The sequence below is a fragment of the Phragmites australis genome, chromosome 14 (assembly GCF_958298935.1).
Source record: "Phragmites australis chromosome 14, lpPhrAust1.1, whole genome shotgun sequence".
Lineage (NCBI taxonomy): Eukaryota > Viridiplantae > Streptophyta > Magnoliopsida > Poales > Poaceae > Phragmites > Phragmites australis.
The window spans coordinates 8,119,643-8,142,379 of NC_084934.1; the positions used below are offsets into that span (position 1 = coordinate 8,119,643).

Consider the following 22,737-nt stretch of genomic DNA (forward strand, 5'->3'; position numbering starts at 1 on the left):
ATGAATGGGATGTGAATGAATTATGGTGTGTGTATATACGTGAATAAGATGTGAATGAACTACGGTGTATATATGCATTTATAAGATGTGGTAAATGAACTATGCTTATATATTGCCACGTGTTGTTTTTCGTTTTAGAGAGCATGACTTGCAATACCTGAAGCTAGCTAGAGATACGGTTTTTGCATCTTGATGATATCACTGTTAGTTTTAGCCTTTAACCGATAATGATAATTAAACTATTATTACCGGTTCATATTATGAACTGACTGCCGGTTGAAAAAGAATGGACAGCGATAGTCCCAAATTTTATCACTACTGACATTTTGAATCCAACACTAATAAAGTGTTCCGTGGTAGTGTATGTACGGCTCTTATAGTTTTGGGCTATACCAGGCCGAAAGAGGACGGAAACACCAGTAATAGGTGTCGCTTCTCCTCGCCCGTGGCACGGAACTGTATCTAGTTGTGCATTCATGGTCTCATGTTGACGGCCAAGGGGCGTGTCATGCCAATAATAATAGCTATTAACACGACTGACTGATTAATTCATTTCATCTGTGAGCAGCTATTTGCTAAGTTGGTGGCTAGGTGACAGCATCAGTCCATCACTAGTCTCATTGCCCCAAAAAAAGATGAGCGTTGTAGAGCACAAAGGTGTATCCATGTTCTAGAAGGTCACCCATCCTTTTGCAATTATTGATTAAAATCAGTCACCACTACAGAGCATACTATTAGTGATAGTTCAAAATCATCATTAGTTGAGCGGACTGGGTAGTTGAGCTCGTTGAAGCTCGCTCCAGAACTCGCCTCGCTTGCAACACCGCCTCCCTATCGCCCCCTTGTAGCGCTGCCTTGTCAGCGCTGGCCCTCTTGCCTCCCCATGGCGCTCCTCCCCCTTATGCCCACCTCCCCCATGGCGCCACCACCTCCTCCTCCTGCTGGATCAAGACATGAGAGATCGAGAGAGAGGAAAGAAAGAGAGGAGAAATGAGAGGAGGAGAGAGGGTGAGAGGGATAAGGTTGCGCCTAGAAGATATAAGGTTGGGCTCAGTTTAGTCGGTTTGTGAGGAGCCATGTGAGGACTTAGATTTCTTTCTGGCTTGGTTACTGTAGCAATCATCAGTGATAGTTCGTGGGTAGAACTAGTATTGATACTGACTATTAGTGACGGTTTGTGGGTAGAACTGACACTGATGTATCAGTGCCGGTTCTTAACGGCTCAATCATTGTTCAGGCGCAGAAGGTTAAGAACTGATAATGATACATTTTTAGTGGCTGTTCTCGTACAATGACACTGATGAGCGATATGGCTGGTTCTGCAATAATGAGTACTCTCTAATTCAAAATGTATGATGTTTAGAATATCAACACAGTCTACAAGGTAACACTTATACTAGTGATTTTTATATAAATATAACATTTCAAATAAAAATATTTAAATATTATAAAAGTATTTTACATAATCTATCTTATATTGTCAATCTAACTAATTTTTTATATATTAATGATCAAAGTTAAAAAAGTTTGACCAATAAAAATCTTAAAATGGCATACATTTTGAAATGTTGGGTAGAGCAGAAGGGAATGGACAGTGAGAGATGACTAACCCATAGTTAACCCACCCACACTGTGCAAGAAAGCCGGTGCTTCAACAGGAGAGAGAAGGATGGAGCTTCCACGCTTGTCACTGCAACAATCGATGCCAGGAAAAAAACCGATGCAAGAACATGCACCGGTGCCAAAATAATAGAAAACAATTTTCGTCGCGTCACTGCATGCCGGTGGTGAGAAAAGGAGAGAGAAGAGATAGGAAAAGGAAGAGAGAGGATAATTACCAAATATTATATGGAGTGGGGTCCAGCAACATGGCAAGAGATAACAATGTTACTACCCATTTTCGTTTGTTTGTCACTAATAATTTAGTGTAACAATTTTAATTATATATTTTAAAAAATTTATGAATATTTAATAGTATTATAGTGTATAATAACAATAAAATATATTTCACGATGAATCTAATTATATAAAAAATTTAGATATCTATAAATTTTTATAAAAAATACAAAATACAATAAATTATTGGTGATAAGTAAATAAAAATAGAAATAGTACATATAGTTAGGAAGAGAAGCTAGCAGCGGTAGTGATATGACATTTCAAGCTTTGATGGTGAAGCTAAACGCTGTGGCTGCTCGCGATCCACAGTTTAGATGAAGTCCGAACTGAAAATAAAAAGCATCATCAATTCGTTTTGTTTGCCCATGCTCATCGATTCCTCTCTGCTCGTACTGTAGCATGACCTGCAATGTGTGCATCGATGCCCCCAATCCTGTCTCGATCCTTCTTCAGGCATCGATCGGAAGCCACCATTGTATAGAATTTTTTAAATAATAATATTTTATTAAAAAATTGTAAAAATATTAGCTAATTTCATAAAATTGCCCAGTGGGCACTTCGCGTGCCGATAGTCGATGTGTCCAATAGGCTCAGGTCTTATTGCCAACCGGATTGCCGATAAGTAGTGGATCCAGAGCTAGCACGATGCCACATCGGTTCTCGGTCGTGCCGATAGGCTTATGATAATTAGACGGCTTCGAGTGGCCATTTCTTCGTCTTCCTTGTTTCACGGTCAAGCCGTGAGTCTGAGAGTAGAGTAGGGTGTAGTGGTGCACGAAGGAGAGAGAGAGAGAGGGGCGGCAGGGAGTGCGGCAACACGCGAGGAGGTACGACCGACGGTGGTGGCGCGTGACAGGGGCGGTGGTGAGTGTTTTTTCTTTTTTTACTTGTTCGATTTAGAATGCACTATCAAAATGTAGGTATAAATTAGAGACATAGTTGTGTAGAAATTTAGAGTAGAAATTAGATTAGAAGATTTAGAGTAGAAATTTTAGAGTAGAAATTATATTAGAAATTATATTAGAAAATTTAGGTAGAAAATCTAGAGACTTAGTTCGGTAGGATAAAATTAGAATAGAAAAAATTAGAGTAGAAATTCCAAGGTATATTTAGAATATGTAGAAAAATTAGAGTAGAATGCTTAGAAGATTTAGAGTATAATGCTTAGATGATTTAGAGTAGACTTGTTAGAATATTTAGAGTGGAATTTTCGGTACATGTAGAATATGAAATAGTGTAGGCATATTGTTTAAAATTTTTCGGTATATGTAGAATAGGAAATTTTATTTGATTGGAGACATATGTACAGTAGAAATATTCGGTAGATTTAGGATATGAAAGATTCGGTACAATAAAAATATTTGTAGGTATGTTTATATTAGGTAATTTTAGGTATTATTGAATTTAGAATGCGAAGTCAATGTGCATCGTTGAACATTTAGAGTTAGATTTGCTATATAGTAGTGGTTATATTTGATGGATATATAGAATAGAAATGTTGAGGTAAAAAAAATGTATTGTAGTAAATTTTGTATGGTCATTAGATTTATTTTAGCTGACGGAATTTAGTATGGTTGTTGCATCAGAAATGCCGATTGTAGTGGGTTTTAGAGTTTTTTTTGCTGTCGTGGCTATGTCATGCATTGTGTTAGCGGGGTAGATTTGAGTATCTTCCAATATGTGGACAGATCCCTCAATAGTTCAGGAGAGATGATGCATGCCGAAGTGTTTGGGTGGCTGCATAATCTACTATAAGTTAGTCTGTCACAGCATCAGTTTATGATCAAGGTTTTGATTCTAGGCATCGCGAAACTGGGAGGCAGTGAGAGCTTTGGGAGCTAAAAAGTTCAAAACAATGGTAGCAATGGGGTTGACATGTGTTTTTTTTCCATATCATCCTTGTAGAAGCAAGTGATGGTTTGACAGAAGCTTTGTCTAGTAGCTCTGAGGCGATTGGTGAAAATATTATCATTGCGGAGGGGAATGTGGTTCCACATGCGTAGGATTTAGGATACCGACTAGAGGGGGAGGGGGTGAATAGGCGGTTTCAAAATTAATTGCTAAGCAATCAAATAAAACTTGCAAAGTTAAACTAGAGATCACTAGAACAATATAAAGCAACTAAAACTATGTCGAGCTTTGCAATCATAGTGTGACATACAACCATTTATATTCTAGTAAGATAAATTGCATAAGGTAAATTATATGAATATAAATAGCACAAGAGATGACACACGGATTTTATCCTGTGGTATCAGTGATTTGCTGATCACCTTTAATCCACATTGAGGTGAGTTCAAGCTTTTAACCGCTCCTCTATCAAGTATGAAATTCTCATCACGAGAAGTGGCTCACACCGAGCAATTTGATCTCAAGCTAGAATAGAATAATAAACTATTTAATACTTCAATTCTACTAGGTAGCACTTAACCGCTCCGGTGATACATACTTAAAACCTCTCACAATCACCATAGTGGCTCATTCACAAACTTCTTTGAAGGGCTCAATGATGCAACCATATCTAAGCCATTTATGAGGCGGCAATCTCCAAGAGTTACAAGTCAACGACGCTTTCTTGAAGGATCACCTAGTGCCACAAAGCTCAAACGCTACAAAGCAATGCACTAGATGCTCTCACATTCTCAAATATGCAACAACTAAGCCAAGAGAGGGAGAGAAGGATGTAAAGTGCTCAAGAGTTCAGATAAGAAGTGTTAGTCCCCCCCATGAACCAGCAAGGGGTCTATTTATAGCCTACAACTCAAAAAGTGGCCGTTGCCAAAAGGCCGACTTCTCTGCGCATCTAGCAATTAGACCGCAGTACAACTGGCGATTAGACCGCCACCAATCCAATGGCTATAAAAGTGTAATGATGACTTTGACATTGAAGAATAAATGACCTGGCGATCAAATTGCCATTGGTCTCGGTCAGATCGTGAGCCTGGAATAGAGACTCAAAACTCTATGCTCCCTGGCGGTCCGACCGGCAAGTCTTGCGGTCAGACTGCCAGTTGGAGTAGAGAGTCCAAACTCTACGCTCTCTTTGTTGTCAGACTGGGACACCCCTTAGTCAGATCGTGACTTAGGAACTTGAGAAAATTTTGCCTCGCTTATACAGTTGTCAGAGCGCCACTACTCAGAACACCCTCGAAGGCAGTTTTTTCCAATTTTTATCAAAGTAAAACCCTTACCTTAGATGAAATGCAAATTTGAGCAATAATAACACTTTGGTATCTAAAGTAAATACACATCAACCCCTCTTAATAGTATGACACTTAGCATATCAATTCGGTCATTACTCTTCTCTAATCACTATTACCAGTAAAAGAAAATATCCTACATTTTATACCTTTGCTTTGAGCTAGTCATTTGCATATCCTCCACACATGCTTCTTCTAGCTTCGCATCATTCTTGGGACTAACCTTTTCATAACTCAATTAAACATGTTAGTCTATAATTACATATTATCATTAATTACCAAAACACGAATTAGGGGCCTATATACTTCAGTAGGTTCAGACCGCAAGAGAATATCGTAATGATGACGAAGCTATAGACAATTAGAGGGCCCTGACCTTCACCCACCGTTGAAGCTATGGACTCCAAACCACAGCGTGAGGCTTGACCAGCGATGGATCCCGAGGTAATATGGCCATCCATTGTATTTTTCTTCATTTAACCTATTAGTATCTGAATCTTCTTAAGTATTTGTGATAGGTTGAGGGCCTTGGGTCTCTTCCCTTTGGTGCGCCTGCTCGACTAGACGAGGGACCGGTCCCCCTGGATTCTACTCGACCAGTCGCTGCTTATAGATCTTGTGGACTATTGGAGGCCGGAGATGCACTTGTTCGACCTGCCCGTAGGTGAGACGACACCTACTCTACAGAACATCTCCATGCTCCTGGGCTTGCCCATAGCCGGGGCTGCTGTGTATCCTATGGATGTGAATGCTGGATGGAGGTTGGAGATGTTCCACCGCTTTAAGGGTATCATACCTCAAGGTGAAGAGCCTGCCTAGGTTGCCTTCACTTCCCAGCACGAGCCAACGAAGGGCTTAGAGCAGTTCTAGGCTGACCGCTTGATAGCTGACTCAGAGCAATGGAGAGTCACACCTCGAGGCATACCTCCTTCGAATCTTTGGTTGGGTGCTATTTAATGGCACACACCACGATAGTATCGACAAGTGATATGTCTTCTTCGCGCATTAGATACGGACACCCCTTTGACTAGATCCCTCAATACAGTTAGGGCTTCGTAGTTCTTGGCTAGACCTACTGAGCGCTATGTGACGCATACACCCGAACGAGTATGGTAGGTTTGATCACTAGTTTCCTGCTCCTCCTGAACCTTTGGTCATACGAGTGTTTCGACATCGGATGTCCACAGCTTAGGTCATACGTGCCGTAGGATGCTTTGTTTGTTGGACTGATGGACCCAGTGGACGGCCCTGTGATGGATTCGCCATGAGTCAAGCGTGATGTAAGTAATACAACTTAACACATTTCTTTTTGCTACAGTTCCTTCCTTACAATTAACTATTTCACACTTCACTATTTTGCACCTGAGCTGGGTGACGAGGATGACACACGGTTCGCACCCCTGTTCATGGCCGTGTTTGACTAGCTCCAGATGGATAGGGTGTGTTGGACACCCTACGACCACGAGGAAATCATGAACCTTTGCACCTACTGGCCTCTTCGTGTTGTGCTACCGTGATGAGGCATTCTTGTTGACGAGGTGACAATTGGTCTTCAACATCACCGTCGAGCTTTACTACCTAGACCATGTGTTTAGCTAGTTTGGGTACCTCCAGCACTTCCCCCTGCAGTGTTACTCGATGGATAGTAATCACATGTAAGTAATTTGTGTTTTATGTTTACTATTCATGATGTTTTTAGTTTTCATACTTCTAACAATGTTTTTGTTGCATGATGTTAAGGAAGGGTCAGGGCATTGCGTATGATCCAGTGTGGATTGTGAAGATGTAGCCGTGGATCAAGTAGTGGGAGCAGGCAACTGCAGACGTCCAAATCCCTAGCAAACTGTACGACCCGTCCATCTATGACGCATACTTGTGTTGGTTCCATGGGGCGACACGAGCCAAATGCTTCCCAATGCATGCCGATCTGCTGCAGCATGAGCTGGAGATCACGGACACGTTTGCCACAGAGCCTCTGGTGGCTTACCATGCCATGGTACATTCGACAAGATCCAAACAGACAGGGTGCCGCTGCAAGGCTTTAGGCGTGCCCAACAAGCGTGCTTGTGACCACCGCAATGCCCCTTGACTCCTCTACTAGGAAGTTGTTACATTTATGTTATGTAATTTATGTTATGTGCATGTCATGTTATGTTCTTCTAGACGGCATTTGTAGGATGCTTCTGTGATGTTCATGTTATTAGGTGCACTATGATTATATTTTTGGTTCTATTTCATGTTGTTTCGTGCCTTGCAAAAGTGTAGCAGCGTACAATCCTTTTTGTCTTCAAAGCATACTAGTGTCACGTTGTTTCATTTTGAAAAGCAAAGCTGAGTGCGACACTTCCTGTCTCCCGAAAGCCCATATCGGCACTTGGAGTACCAGCAGGAACCCCCTAATTAATACTAGTGCAACCTGTCTAGGGGACTCATCCCATTACATTGTTTTGCATTCCAGTGTGCATAGAAGAGTCGCACGCTCAAGAGCATAGAGGAGTCGATAAGAAGAGGTTGAGTGAATCATAGATTCCTGTAGGAACCACCCTATGGGAGTGCCATAATGGTACGAACGTCCGTTATGCAGGTGTGGCATCCAAGCTTGGATGTCAACATCTTTCGATGTGGAGACTTCTGGTAGGTGGTTCTTCATGTGTCCAGACCTTGGTGACGATTTTATGGTGTATTCCTATTTTTCACTTTGTTTGCACCTCCCAAGATTGTAATAGAAACAATCCTAACTTCACGTTTATCATCCACAGCCTTGTCGCTTTAAGGAATGGATCGATATGGTGAGGCCATCTTACAATGAGGGATACATCAGAGAGGTTGAAACCAAACGTGAGTATGAGATAAGAATGGCGGAAGCACACCAGAGACAGGAGGCACGTCAAGAGCGCCAACGAGAACATCAGCATCAAGAACAGGAACGCAAGCGACAAAGCAGATGATCTTCAAAGGCAGGGAAGGATCTCCGCCTCAAAGAGGACATTTTAAAAATACAGGAGGCGGAACTTAAGAGGTGTGAGAAACTACTATAGAGGCATTAAGATCTCCTGCATCACCAGGAAGAAGCGAAGCGTGAAGTAGCACGTGAAAGAGGGGGGGGGGGGAATCCCTGATCCATACTGTAGACTTCCAACTTTGTAATAAAAATGCTTCGTAGTTCAAACCCTAGTACTGATACGTAACATTTGAATCCCTTGTACTATGACGTTACGTGATGGGGTGATTGTTTATTGAAATTGGAATAACACGATACAAGGAAATAGATTACAAGGCTAAGGCAACATATTGAGGTACAATGCTTGTAATCATACTGACTTAGAATGAACTACGATGACTCTCTTAACTCCCAGCATCCGCCATCATCATAGTGTGCCGGTGGAGGAGGAGGAGGAGGAGACTTTTGGTGGCACGGGTAGAGGCACTAGGGACCGAGACATACTGTGTGAACATTGAGGTGTATAACAAGCTTGTCTTCCTCAGGAGGAGTTGGGATAGCATCAACCTCCCATTGCAAGTCAAAGATATGGTCTTGGAGGTGATAAATGTAATCTTGGATGATTTGTTCAACATAAGGATCGACCCATCTCGTGTAGAAGCAGTTGTCATCAGAGTCGGAGTCCTGCAAATATGCACAAATTTACTACTAATTTGTACATATTATATGATGTTAAATTTGTTAGAGCTCTCACCCTCCCAAGAGAATATCGAAAGAATCATCGTCCTCAGTTAATGCAATCATCATACATCTACACAACACAATCCTATCTACGTTTGTGATATTTTCGATGAGTTCACAAATCACACGTCTTGAGCTTCATTCCTCGGCACATAGTTTGAGCATGCATTGTATTTCCGTTGCATGATACATTGTTTCTTGATCTATATGCTACATCAAGGGCTCCAATCCGAAATATGCCACATTTCTTTGGACTCTTGATCCAACAGCCTCCATAAGTCTCACTCCAAAGTAAGACTCTTTTTTATCAGTCCAGAGTAAGACTTAATTTATGATGAGTTCCGTACAAATTAAGCCTGATGAACTTGAAGCCTTTTCCCCCTCTTTTCTTTCTTTTTTTTTTGGGTGAAGGATGAGCTTTTGGAGCTAGCCGGCTACCAGCATTGTAACATCTAATCCTTTGACATTTCTATCTCTTGGCTAGTGAATGGTCAATTTTGTTTTATAGTAAAGCACATGAGTGCCATTGTTCAGAATAGTGCAGTGACAATATGAAATTGCCATAGATTGTCGCTAACAGTGGCGGCTAACGGTGAGTTTTTTCTTTTTTTAGAAATAGTTAGTAATTTAGGATTAGTTAAAAAAAGAATAGGTAAGAAAATCAGTAATTAGGAAAAACTGTAGGATCTAAAACATCGATTAGAGAGGGGTGAATAGATGCTTCATATTTTTTTGATAGCTTTATCTTATTTTGTCACCTAACGCACCTTAAAACTAAGAGCAGAAGTAAAAACTTAAAAAAGACATGCTGCAATAAAATATTCGCAAAGAAAGCTCGGATCTCGTGGATGTAGATGAATACTAGATTCCTTTGAAACTCATTCTACAGGTCATAGCCATAAAAAGATTGTAACTCGAAAGAAGAACGCTTTGCTCCAAAAGAATGATCACTGGAAGAAGAAGTTCTCCGAGTTGATGATCTAGAGGCAAGGCAATTCAAGACCCACTTGTATATGATTTGTATATGAATTTTATACCTCCAGTAACAAGAACAACAACTTCCTAATATGGGAAAATCTCAGCTCATCAACCAAAACTAAAATCACAATCAAAAAAGAAAAGCTCACAACAAAGCAAGAGAGCCAATAGAAAAAAGCTAGAAGGAGATGAATACAAGCATCGGAGAAAACATACACTTCATTTCTTACAAAGGTCAGCCCTATTTTCAGCAGATTACAAGATATTTTCATCACAAAAAGCTCTCACCTATTACAAAGGCTAAGCTCTACTCTTGCTTTCCATGGGCTCCTCCTCTTCTGATCTCCTGTCCTCGTTTGAGGAATTGTCGACATCGCTGAGTGTTGCCACAAAAGCTCGAGATGCCACCTTGGCCACCTTCTTGGCAATCTTCTCTAGGTTTTTGAAGAAGTGCTTCTTATTCTTCTTGTGCTTGTCGTGGTTGTGGCCTTGATCTTTCTTCTTCTTGAGCTTTGGGCAATCCGCCTTGAAATGAGTGGTATCCCCACACTCATAACAAGCGGGAGAGCAACCTCTTCTCCAGTCTCTTTTGTTGTTGTAGAAGAGATTGAACTTCTTCACGATCAAAGTAAGGTCCTCATCATCAAGTGTGTCCACCTGCTCCTCTGATATAAATCAAGGAAGACAAAGGAAAGCCACTAGGTGAAAGGTTAGCACAAAAAAGTCAACTCCAACAATACTAACATCACTAGGTTCTAAAACCTACGCCATGTCAGGAGACAGGGGGTTTTCTAGGCCTGTTCTAGCTATCTTGGCTATCTCTATGGTTTGAGCTTACTGAAGAGTTCGTCATAGTCAACGTGTCATAACTGGATGACTCTTTAATGCTCAAGATCTTCAATTCCCATATACTATGGTGAAGAGTATAGAGAAGCTTGATCGCCCTCTCATGCCGTAACACTCTAAATTTTCAATTTTCTCAACAGTTTAAAATTTTGCTAGAATTAAATAGGAGTTGTAGATTTAGTTTAAATTTAGAAGGAAATTAATTTCTAAATTTAGTTTTCCATATGTTATATTTATGTTTGATGCATTCATGCTGCAGTAGTTGCATCAGGTTTTTATGTGTGGAAGATGTTTACAAAAGCTCTTTAGAAGGCGTTCGTTTAAAAGCTGTTTGCAAAAATTTTCTGAAAATAAAAAAGCCTTTTTCTAATTCCTCAACCCTCTTAGGCCGTTTTCCTACCCAAAACCCAGTCCAATTCCCTTTCTCCCTCTCTCTCTTTCTCTCCCTCGAGCCAGCTCCCCCTCCTTCTCCCCACATGGGCCGAAGCCCATCTTCTTTTCTCCTCCCCCCCTCATTTATCTCTCGGATCGAGCTCACCTGGACAAACCGGCCTTCTCCCACGTGCGTGCCAGCCTCCCCTCTCTACCACGTGGGTTGGGCTCAAGCTGACGCCGCGCTCCTCTTCTTCCTCCTCCACTCGGCTCGATCCCCTCCACCGGTCGCCACAAATCCCGTGCCTCCCCACGTCCTCTCCCCTCCCCGTAATGACCGGATTTGAAGCTTTAAGCCCTATCAAGCCACCCTATCAGTTTCCCCCTTCATTCCCCTCCATAATGCTCGAGTTATAGCGGAAACCACAGGCCATTATGGACATTGCCGCCGCCCATTTCACCTCCGAGTCTCGGCCTTCCGCTCACTCTCGCACCTTTTTAAGCCCCCCTGTGACCTTCACAGCAAGGTTTCACATGTTTTCCATCCGCTCACTTACCACTTATGATTTTTCCTTCTTTGGTAGTCTCTGCCACCATTATGCGACTACATACAGTGGATCGATAATGAGCAGAATGAAGCTGATGTATTCCTCATGCACATCCAACACTGGACGACATGGAGACGATTCCATAAAATAGAAGCCAACGAGAGAAGAGAGACGACCCGTAAACACCTACAAGAGGAAGAGCAGAAGAGGAGTGAAGAGCAGAACCGCTCAAAGCGGAGATGCGTGAGGCAGATAGGGAGCAGAAGCGCGAGATGGCACATCAGGCTCGTGAAGCTGGATCTGAGACGGCGAGGAAGGAAAAGTACCAATGCTATACTCAATAGAGTGTCAATATTTCTTTGGCTGTATCACATTAAATACATGATTCTTCCTAAATAAAAATATTTAACTAAAAAGCATAAAAATTACTAAAATGTCACGTGTCGGCATCTAGCGTGCCGAAGGCCGGTCAGCTCTCACCTAGCATGATAGCCATATCGGTGTCCATATCGGGTCTGTCGGCACGTGGCGTGTCGATAGGCCTTTGTGGCCACACATGCTTGTCGACAGGACCCTGACCCTACTACCACATAGGTTGTCAATATGTGGAATATTGATAGGTACTTAGTCGGTACTCCGTATGCCGATATGTACATATTCTTACAATTTTATAAATTTAGATATTATTTTTATAATTTTTTAATAAAATAATATTATTAAAAAAATCGTCGCTTGCTTGTGCGCTACGATTGGATTGGCATCGAATCGAAAAAGAAACATCACACAAACATCTCAGAAACGACAACGCAACAAACACAGATTATTTCACGATGTCACCCAGCCAATTAAATTGGTATGGAGGATCGAGCAGGTGCTTATTTCGCCAGCATGATGCTATTAAATTGTAGATTACAAGCTTCTGATTGTTTTTTTCATTATCACAATCTAGATTTTATTAAATTATAGACTAGAAGATTTTGTAGTGCAATGTGAATCGTGAGAATAAGATTTTAGGTTACGACCGTATATTTTTGCTTTTGCTTCATCCATACGTGTCACTGAGTATCAACTCAAACTTCGCCCCTTCCAGTCTCCTCGCCGCCAATTGAAGCGCCGATTCAGTCCATGGACAACAAACACTATGAAATGTAAGAAATGAGAAGACGTGTTTCTATATTGGAAAATATTTGTTTTCTTATTGGAAGCATGCTAATGGCGTTCCCGAATACCTATCTAAATAGGGATGTTAATGGGACCGATCTCAGATTCCTTGTGGAAAATTTTCCTATTAGGAGATAGGGATGGGGAGATTTTATTCTCCGTGAACTTATATGGAGATGGAGACGGGAAGGTGCTCTCCGTTCCCGTTCCCTGTTATATCCTGATATCATATATATATACACGTTTTTCTTGGTATATAAATGTACAAATATTACATTATGTAGAGTAAATAATAAATTATTTTTATTTTTTATCTGATCTATAATATTTAATTAATATTGTATTAATTACCCTCGTATGCATCAATAAATTATTTATTTATACAACATATACATTGTTAATATATAAAAATAATCAAATATTATTTAATTTTACATCCCCATTAAAGACCCAATCACCGTAAAATGAGGACAACATCTTCCCGATAATTAAATGGAGACGAGTATGGGACAAATCTTCCCTAATAACTAAATGAGGGCGAGTATGGAAGAAATCTTCCCTTAATATTTAAATAGAGATAGAGGATAATAAAACATATCCCGACAGATTGAGCCGTTGCCATCCCTATCCAAATAAAACTTCATTCCGCTGCATGGAACACTTGCTTCTAGCCGATGCATACCTACCCCAAATAAAAAGAAAGAAAAAAAAAGAGGAGAGAAAGTAGATGCATGAAGAAGCATCTCTGAAATGAATCTCATCCTTCGCTTTCAGTAGTAGTAGGCGAGTGAGTGAGCTCAGCAGACAGCTCAAGTGTAACCAACCAAGTGAGCAACCCACACCACGCTTCCTCCGGTGCCGGCGGGGCCCCGCCCGCGCGACAAGATAGGGTAGGGGGTCAAGAGGTGCGGGCCCACGTGTCAACGGTTGGAGGGGCTCCAGCGCTGGTCTCTCTCGATTGTCGCATCCACGGCGCCACGTTTGAGCGGGTCCACCGTGGTGGTGGTCCCGCGATCCGCTGCGCCTGCGTCAAGGGGTGGGTCGGTCAGCGGCTTCCAGCCGGCGCGGCGCAGAAGATCCACCGCGGGACCCACCGTGCGGTGGTGCGGTGGGCGAAGCCGTTTCACCAAACACGACGCCATCTTCGCCAACTCGCCCAACAGATATCCCTTTCCCGCTTTCCGTTCAGCCCCCCGCCCCCACCCTCACCCCCACCCCCACCCCGGCCCTCCCCACGACGCTCCGCGACGGCGAGCGCGGCGGGACGGGCACCCGACGCCGCCACTGCCACTTGACGCGTCGACCGCAGGCGTCGGAGGGCGGGGTCCACAGGACAGCATGGAGATGGAGATGGCGACGGCGCCGTCCTCCTCGGCGTGGGTGAAGTGGGCCGCGGAGTACACCAAGGCGGCGCAGGCTCAGGCTCGACCGCCGCCGGAATGGGCGGCGCGGGTGGCGGCGGCGTCAGAGGCGGGGGAGAGCGGGGACGTGCCGTGGTCCGCGGGGCTCGCGGAGGTGCTGGCGCGGGCGCTGCTCTCCGGGGACGGCGGCGCTCCCGCGGCCGCCGCGTGGAAGTACGCCGATGCCGCCCTCTCCGCGCGACTCGCGTCCCCAGCGCTCCTCATCGTGCTTCTCTCCACCAGGTACGGCCCAGGTCTGCGGCGGTGGCTACTGGGTAGCGTTTGTGGTCTGCAGCGAGGTTGGAGATGTGAATGCGCGTGTGTGATCCGCGCGTGGCTTCTGGGAATCGCGAATGAATGCATCAGTACTAGTTCGAATACGAGAATTTTTCCTCCGAATGACTTGAAGCCGACGTGGGAATGGAGGTTATTGCGCAGTGTTGCGGTGTTGCCCGTACATGAACTGGAGGCAGATGATGTCGTTAACACCAAGTATTTGAGGAGGGAAAAAAAAATCAAAATGCTGTGCATGTAAAACGCACAATGTGGATAGATTTATAGCAGCATAAACACTCCTATTCTACTACTGTAACATATTGGGTAGTGGGTATTCGAGTGTACACTAGTTGGAGCCATCATCAATTTTTCAGAGGAAGCAGAGTCCTTGTGATAGACTGATAGTTTTGTACACGGTATACCTTGACATGTTTTGTAATTGGAAAAAGAGTTACATAACCTAGTGGTGAAACCCAACAGATACTGATTAGTTCAGTGGCTGCTATTTGTTCCTTTTAAGTTGCGTGGATTCTGTGGTATGATGGAGTTATGACTTTTCACAATGTTGTTTTCATGGGTTTTATTTATTCTCTGCCTTGCAGGGTCATTCCTCATCGGTTTTCCAGGCCGACGGCATATAGACTCTACTTGGAGCTATTGAGGAGACATGGATTCAACTTCCGTTATCAGATGAAAGCTTCAAATTTCACAAAGTATGACCTTCCCTATCTGAATGCTCCCTGTAGTTTCTTAATGCATTCTATGTTCCATTCACAAGCTTGGAATTAAAAAACGGGGTCACAGGTGCAGTGTTCTGGATGACTTATCCAAGTATCAATTGAAATGGGCATTTTAGTGTCAAGTATTTGTAATTATAACCTTCTTGTATCTGTATAGTGGATAAGTGGATGCATCCATTATCTCAGTGTTGTATATGGTCCAGTTCAACATAAGAGCCTCAATTTTTCTCTGATGGAATGGTCCAGTTGTCTTGCAGAGTTGCAGTAATGCATACAATATATTATGTTGAACTGACCAAGGTAGCATTTATTCCAGAAGTTCTCTTCTGCAAATTTCCTTATATTCCTTTTTAGATCATTTCTTTATATTCTTCAATTCCTCTTACTTTGCCTTGCTTGTTCAGTGTTGTATATAATTTTAGCATGTTTGTCGTAAGAAGTGCTTCTATGTGTAGTCTTTTGGCATTATATGCTTGTTCCTTGCATGGACCTCTGTTCTTGGAATTTATCCCTCTAGCAGTCTCATAACTGCAAAGGTAAATAGAGTCCGCCTTGCAGGGTTCAAAATTTGCTGGGGCAATAAGAGGTTCCTGCTAAAGCCTTTTCGTACTTTTGCAGGATCATGGATTTAATAGACGAGAACCTTGGTCTCTCAAAGATATTTGGCTTTTCAAAGTGTCAACCAGGGGTCTTTGTTGTCCATTTTGTCCTCTGTATTTTATGGCAGTTGGTTGATGCTGTTTTGGATGATGAGGGCCTGTTAGCTTTAACTCCAGAGAAGAAAGCTCAATGGCCGACCAGGCCTGAAGATGTGAGCACATTTGAAGGAAGTGTTACTGAACAAAGAACTGAGAAGATTGAGAAGTTACAGAAGATGAACAGTGTGATAACTATAGAGCTCATTGAGCATCTTCTTCGCGATAAAGTAATTACTCGTATCCTATCATTGGCACGCGAAAACATGTATGGCTTTTCAACTTGAAGTACTCTCTTACTGAGTTATTTCTGCTCTCTCTCTCTTCCTATCATTTAGAAATGGTGAATTTGTCATTTTTCAATGATTGGTCACTAGAAAGCCGTTTAAATTTGTTCCCAATGGATTAGTCAAATAATTGTACCGCCTCTGCAATCCATAAGCTCTATAGACCTAACAATTTTACTCAGGCTTATGGACAAAGCCCTAGGTTTAAACCTGTTTGTGCAAGTTTAAGCTTGTGCCAGAACATGTCAGAACCAATGCATTTATGGAATGATCTCTGTATTATTTTTTTGGTGACAATGCAAACATTTGAACTAATTATCTAGAAACACTTAGGGTTATGTGCAAAAGAATTTTTAAAAAAAACTTACATTGGCTACACTTGTGATGTTTGATTTTCTTTACAACTTAGATAACCAAGATAGGAACTGAGCCTAACTCAGTTGGCGGGAGTTGTGGGTATACACCCCCACCAACTAGGTTCAAGTCATCTTCAACTCGAATTTTGGTGCTTATTTCTTCTTATTTACAATGTCACCTAATTCCTACTAGGTTGGTTGAGTTTTTTTTTTAATTACCAAGATGAATCTTGATAGAAACTGTGGCTTGGGACTCAAGGTTTGTTATGGACTAATGGGTCGATGCTAACATGAAGTATTGCAGTTGTTCATTAGAAGTTCATGACTGAAACCTAGTAGTCATTTTCTATACATATCAATAACTGAAGTGGGCAGAAAATTTATTCCCACTGAAAATACCTGAGTCGAATACACATGCATTTTTTCCTTTTTATTTTTTTAAAAAAGTTCGCTCGGTTTCATTTGATAACATTTTTTAACTGTCCTAAATGTTTCAGGCAATCTCATTGGGGGGCATTTACTAACCGGTTGCATTTGCTTGTGACAAACTCATCTACCTTACAAAATTCAGTGATATCCTTGGAACCATTTCAGCAGTTGATTCTAGGAGATTGCAATGTATATGGAGAATCTAAACATAATATGCGTAAAAGATTCCACCCAATAGTGGCTTCTAACCCTCATTCTTCTCCAATTGGACGATGCCTTGGTGCTAGCTATTCTGCACTATGGATTCCTATCGATATGTATCTTGAGGATTGCCTCGATGGTTCAATCGCTGCAACAAATTCCATTGAGATTTTAAGTGGTAATTTCGTCCATCAATTGAAATAAATTCCTTGCTTATATTGAACGATGAAGCCCCTTTTCGCTTATTATTGCTTTTAGCTGCTGTTATTCTAACTGAGTGGAAAATGCAGGTTTGGTCAAGGCTCTTCAAGCAGTCAACAGATCCACTTGGCATGATGCTTTCTTGGCCCTTTGGGTAGCATCACTTCGCCTTGTACAAAGAGTGAGCCTTCACCCTTCATTATGGTTATTCAGAAATCGTTATAATCTTTCCTATCCTAATCTTGGATCTTTTAAAACAAGCAGGAAAGAGAACCGATCGAAGGTCCTGTACCTCACCTAGACACACGACTATGCATGTTGTTGTCTATCACAACACTTGCAGTTGCTGACATAGTTGAGGAAGCAGATTCACTTTGCAATGAAACAGAACTCAACAGTCATGTGAAAGAAAAGAAAGCAATTGGTAATCTGCGTAAGGAATTGATGTTAAGCTTACAGACACTTGGTGATTATGAAAGTTTGCTTGTTCCTCCTCCATTTATCATCCCAGCAGCTAATCAGGCTGCTACCAAAGCTGCAATGTTTATTTCGGGAATCAACATTAGCAATGGCTACATGGAAAATGTCAACGGGAGGAATTATTGTATGTCGCTGCTCTTGAAGCATTTTATTTTTGAAGTACATATATAATTGACAATCTAGTTTAATCATCTAGTTATGGATGTATGCTAGTCTGACTATAAATCTTGTTTTAATTTTGATCAGCTGGAAATATGCAACATTTGATTGTGGAGTCATGCATCTCAAGGAATTTGTTGGACACATCAGCTTACTATTGGCCTGGTTATATTAATGGCCATGCCGACTCCATATCTCATACACTCCCTAGCCAACTTGCTGGGTGGTCATCTTTCATGAATGGTGCACCATTGACTCAGTCGTTGGTTAATATGTTGGTATCAACTCCCGCTTCAAGGTGTGTACCTTTTCTGCATTAATTTGCCAAGCTTTGGAATTGGCATTCACAGGAAAACTCATGAATTCATAAACAGTGAAAATTATCTTTCTGGATCATAATAATCATGTGAGTGTTATGTTTGTTTTCTCCAAAAGAAAAAAAAATCAAAATAAGCAGTTGCATTGTAGAAGGATGCATGCTTAGAGTATCACACTAGAGCTGAGCTATTGTCTGTTGTGTCTTATGTCTTGGAGCATTGATGAGTATCCCTCTACCTCAATATCAGTATATTAGTTACTTCTGGTAATAAATCACTGAATGAAGCTCATAAACTTGATGGAAGCTTGGCAGAGCTCAAGAAGTTATTTGAAGTTGCAGTTAATGGGTCAGATGAAGACAAGGTTTCTGCTGCCACTGTTCTATGTGGAGCCACTCTTTTACGTGGTTGGAATTTTCAGGTTAGTGTACTGTATTCCATAGTATGACTACTTTCTGCTGGCCCTACCGTTGACTAAATTCGAAGTAGTTATGTACATGGAAGCAGCATGCATTGCCTTCTTTTTTTTTTCCTGAAGAACTAATCTGACCTCTGGATGTGTTTAGGTTATTAATTTTCATACCCTGTGGTCTTTTGTCTTGTAGGAGCATACAGTTCGGTTAGTTGTCAAACTGCTCTCACCCTCTGATCCAGTCGATTGTTCTGGAAGAGAGAGCCAATTGATAAAGCTTGCTCCAATGCTCAATGTTATTCTCACTGGAATATCGCCTGTAGACTACGCTCCAATCTTCTCATTCCATGGTCTGGTATGGTTAATATGACCTTGACTTCCATTTACCAATTTATATTTATCTTTTGATTCTGAAATGCCCCCCTGCAAAAAAAAAAAAAAAAAATCATCAGATTCCAGAGCTGGCTGCTGCTCTTATGGCAATATGCGAAGTTTTTGGGTGTCTTTCGCCAAGTGTTTCCTGGACTCTGAGAACAGGAGAGGAATTATCAGCTCACACAGTCTTCTCAAATGCATTCATTCTTCTGTTGAGACTGTGGAAGTTTAACCATCCACCGCTTGAGTACTGCATAATGGGAGATGGTGCTCCAGTTGGCTCACAGCTAACCCCTGAATATCTTCTGCTATTGCGGAATTCCCAGGTTCTATCTCCCAGCAGTTCGGCAAAACATAGAAATGGACAAAAGCAATTACAAGTTACTTCAAACCCATCATCTGAGCATCCTATTTTTATGGATTCATTTCCGAAGTTGAAGTTATGGTATCGACAACACCAAGCTTGTCTGGCTTCAACTCTCTCTGGACTTGCTCATGGGACACCTGTACATAACAATGTAGACAGCCTTCTGAACCTGATGTTTGTAAAGGCCAGTAAAGGAGGCACATCTATAGGTTCTTTATCTGGAAGTAGCAGCATAAGTAACTCATCCGGTCCTGGTGCTGATGATTTGCATCTTTGGCCTCAGTTGCCTGCTTGGGAGATACTTGAAGCTGTTCCATTTGTGGTTGATGCTGCTCTTACTGCTTGTGCCCATGGAAGGCTGTTTCCTCGTGAACTGGCTACAGGTTTGTTGGGTTCAATTTAGGCCAATTGACAAATTAGTTCAACTGTTATTTGAGAATTAAGGGTAGCGAGGACTAAACCTCTGCTTCTAACCTTTACCTTAGGATATGATTATCAGGGTGTTTGACTATTACTATGACTTTCCCATTTTTCAGGTCTCAAGGATCTGGCTGATTTCTTGCCTGCATCTCTCGCTACAATAGTAAGCTACTTTTCAGCTGAGGTAACGCGGGGTGTTTGGAAACCAGCATCCATGAATGGAACAGATTGGCCTAGTCCTGCTGCCAACCTATCCATGGTCGAAGAGCACATCAAGAAAATCGTAGCGGCCACTGGTGTTGATGTTCCAAGGCTTGTCACAGGTGCTTGTTCTTGTTACTATTTTCTTCCATGCGTTGTGGTAGAGACAACATGCAGATTTGCATGCAAAGTATTAATCCGGATCTGTATTGCAGGAGGAAGTTCTTTGGCTACACTTCCGTTGCCATTGGCTGCCTTTGTGAGCCTCACAATCACGTACAAACTTGATAAGGCATCAGAGCGATTCCTTAATCTTGCTGGTCCAGCTTTAGAGAACCTTGCTGCAAGCTGCCCATGGCCAAGCATGGCAATCGTTGCAGCACTGTGGACCCAGAAGGTGAAGCGATGGAGTGATTTCCTAGTGTTTTCAGCTTCACGCACGGTGTTCCACCATAACAATGATGCAGTCGTACAGCTTCTCAGAAGCTGTTTCACTGCTACCCTTGGCATGACATCTACATCAGTATGCAGTTGTGGAGGTGTTGCGAGCCTTCTGGGCCACGGTTTTGGTTCTCATTGCTCTGGTGGTCTCTCACCAGTTGCACCAGGAATCCTCTATCTCCGGATATTTCGGTGCATTAAGGACTGTTCCATACTCACTGAAGATATACTCTCCCTTCTGATGCTTTCGGTGAAGGATATAGCTGAAACAACCATGCCCCGACAACGGTCAGACAAACTAAAGAATATCAAGTACGGGATGAGGCATGGTCAGGTATCTCTTGCTGCTGCAATGACGCAAGTGAAGGTGGCGGCGTCACTGGGAGCGACACTGGTTTGGTTATCCGGCGGAACAGCCCTTGTCCAGTCTCTGATGCAAGAAATGCTGCCCTCTTGGTTCCTATCCGTGCAGAATCTGGATCAAGGCGGGGCCAGTGTAGGAATAGTATACAAACTGGGCGGCCACGCGCTCGCCTACTTTGCAGTGTACTCCGGGATGTTCGCCTGGGGCATCGACCCGACGCCAGTATCCCGGCGTCGAGAAAGGGTCATGCGGTCGCACTTCGAGTTCCTGGCGAGCGCACTGGACAGGAAGATCTCCCTCGGCTGCGACCTGTCCCTGTGGCGCGCCTACGTGTCGGGGTTCGTGGGGCTGGTTGTGGAGTGCACCCCGTGCTGGGCGCAGGAGGTGGACCTGAAGGTGCTGAGGAGACTGAGCAGCGGCCTCCGGCAGTGGAACGAGGACGAGCTCGCTGTCGCTCTCCTCCGCAGGGCCGGACCAGAGGCGATGGGCACTGCCGCCGAACTGATCCTGGGCAGCGAGTGGTGATGCCAACGCCAACGCCAACGCCAACGCCAACGCCAACGCGTTGCCCATCACTGATGCCGCCGTTTGTACATATGATCAGAACATGTGTATGCGCCATGGGATGTGTTGGATTGATTTTGTCACTAAAACTGTTCGGCGCTTTGCTCTCGCTAATACTACCTCTATTCCAGATTTGAGGGCGTGTATATTTTAAGCTAAGACCAAGGTTGTGGCGCGCGGGAGAGATTATTCCTGATTTACCCCTAATTAAATGCACGATCAATCAAGCCGGTGCGCTTCGGACGAAGCGCTGCGTCGCCTCGCATGTCACGCGCTCCAGCATCTGGCCGCGCCGCGCTTTGCTCCAGCCCCGTGCGCCCGCGGCTCCATTGGCGATTTGCTCCACAGCCCCGCGGCTGCCTCCATGCCCCATGCATGGCCAGTCGCAGTGAAGTTTAGAGCCCGCGGCTGCATGCATTGGTTATGAGCGATTGAAAATTTGGAGGATTGAGTGAATGAAAAACCCGCGGCTGCATACGTCCGTATTAGAGCAATTGAAATTTTGATAGATTGAGTGAGATAGGGAGGGAAGGAAAATTTGAAAGATTCATTGAAATTTTAGAATCTAGCTACTCCCTCTCTGCTCTCTTCTCTTCGTATAAGTACCTGATGAACACCAAAGCTGTACATGGTCCAAATTAATGGCTAGCTTAGACCTTAATACTCCTACTATCCCGATCAATTGGGAAGAGGTTGAGGAGTATGAAGAACCGGTGATTGACTTGAACTACGATCTCGAGTGGGATGACGATGTGCACGGAGATGATGAAGGAGGTGGTGCCAAGGATGGTGTGCGATCGTGTGCACAGAGATGGCGAAGGAGGTGGTGCCTCGGATGGTGGTGATGTTGCCGGCAAGGAGCACACCAGCTATGTACAAGGAGAGGAGGAAGGTCGAGATGTCAGTGGCAATCATGGCGGCCATGACACGCCTGCCGTGGGCACGACAGGCTTGGGCTCACCGGTCACAGGCACAGGCATGCCTGGCACTGGCAGGCCAGGCATGGTCACGCTCACACCGTCCGCGGCCATGGCAGGCTCAGGCTCGCCAACCGTAGGCACACAATGCGCGAGCTTAGGCTCACCAGCCGCGGTGCCTAGGACCACGGTGACGAGCACAACCATGGACACGATGCCGAGGACCACGGTGACGAGCATAATAACAAACATGGTACCTTGCATGGCCATGCACATGGTGTCGAGAACGCTCACATAATGAGTATGTCTATTCCACTCACTATTTTTGCTTTCGTACATGATTAAGTTGTGCTTGTTCTTAAACATGAGACTAATCATGTTTTCCCATATATTATTAGATCAAGATGGCAATGTCACAAAGAGGAAGCAATACACCGATGATGAACAAC

The 22,737-nt window shown here is 43.2% G+C and overlaps 1 protein-coding gene across 4 annotated transcripts; it reads left to right on the forward strand.

Annotated features, from left to right (window-relative positions):
• Nucleotides 1-13,872: 13,872 nt before the first annotated feature.
• Nucleotides 13,873-21,503, forward strand: LOC133890594 (mediator of RNA polymerase II transcription subunit 33A-like). 4 transcript variants are annotated; one of them, XM_062331042.1, is made up of 12 exons: nt 13,873-14,329; nt 14,965-15,075; nt 15,721-16,065; nt 16,938-17,248; nt 17,361-17,452; nt 17,536-17,875; nt 17,998-18,208; nt 18,477-18,648; nt 18,833-18,994; nt 19,092-19,764; nt 19,918-20,124; nt 20,218-21,503. In XM_062331042.1, the coding sequence occupies exons 1-12, from the start codon at nt 14,025-14,027 to the stop codon at nt 21,330-21,332; spliced, it is 4,044 nt and encodes a 1,347-aa protein (XP_062187026.1). In that variant the 5' UTR covers nt 13,873-14,024; the 3' UTR covers nt 21,333-21,503. The 4 variants fall into 4 exon arrangements, with proteins under 4 accessions (XP_062187026.1, XP_062187025.1, XP_062187027.1 ...); XM_062331041.1 differs by having other exon boundaries at nt 13,881-14,329; nt 18,534-18,648; XM_062331043.1 differs by lacking the exons at nt 13,873-14,329; nt 14,965-15,075 and adding an exon at nt 15,148-15,402.
• Nucleotides 21,504-22,737: the final 1,234 nt, after the last annotated feature.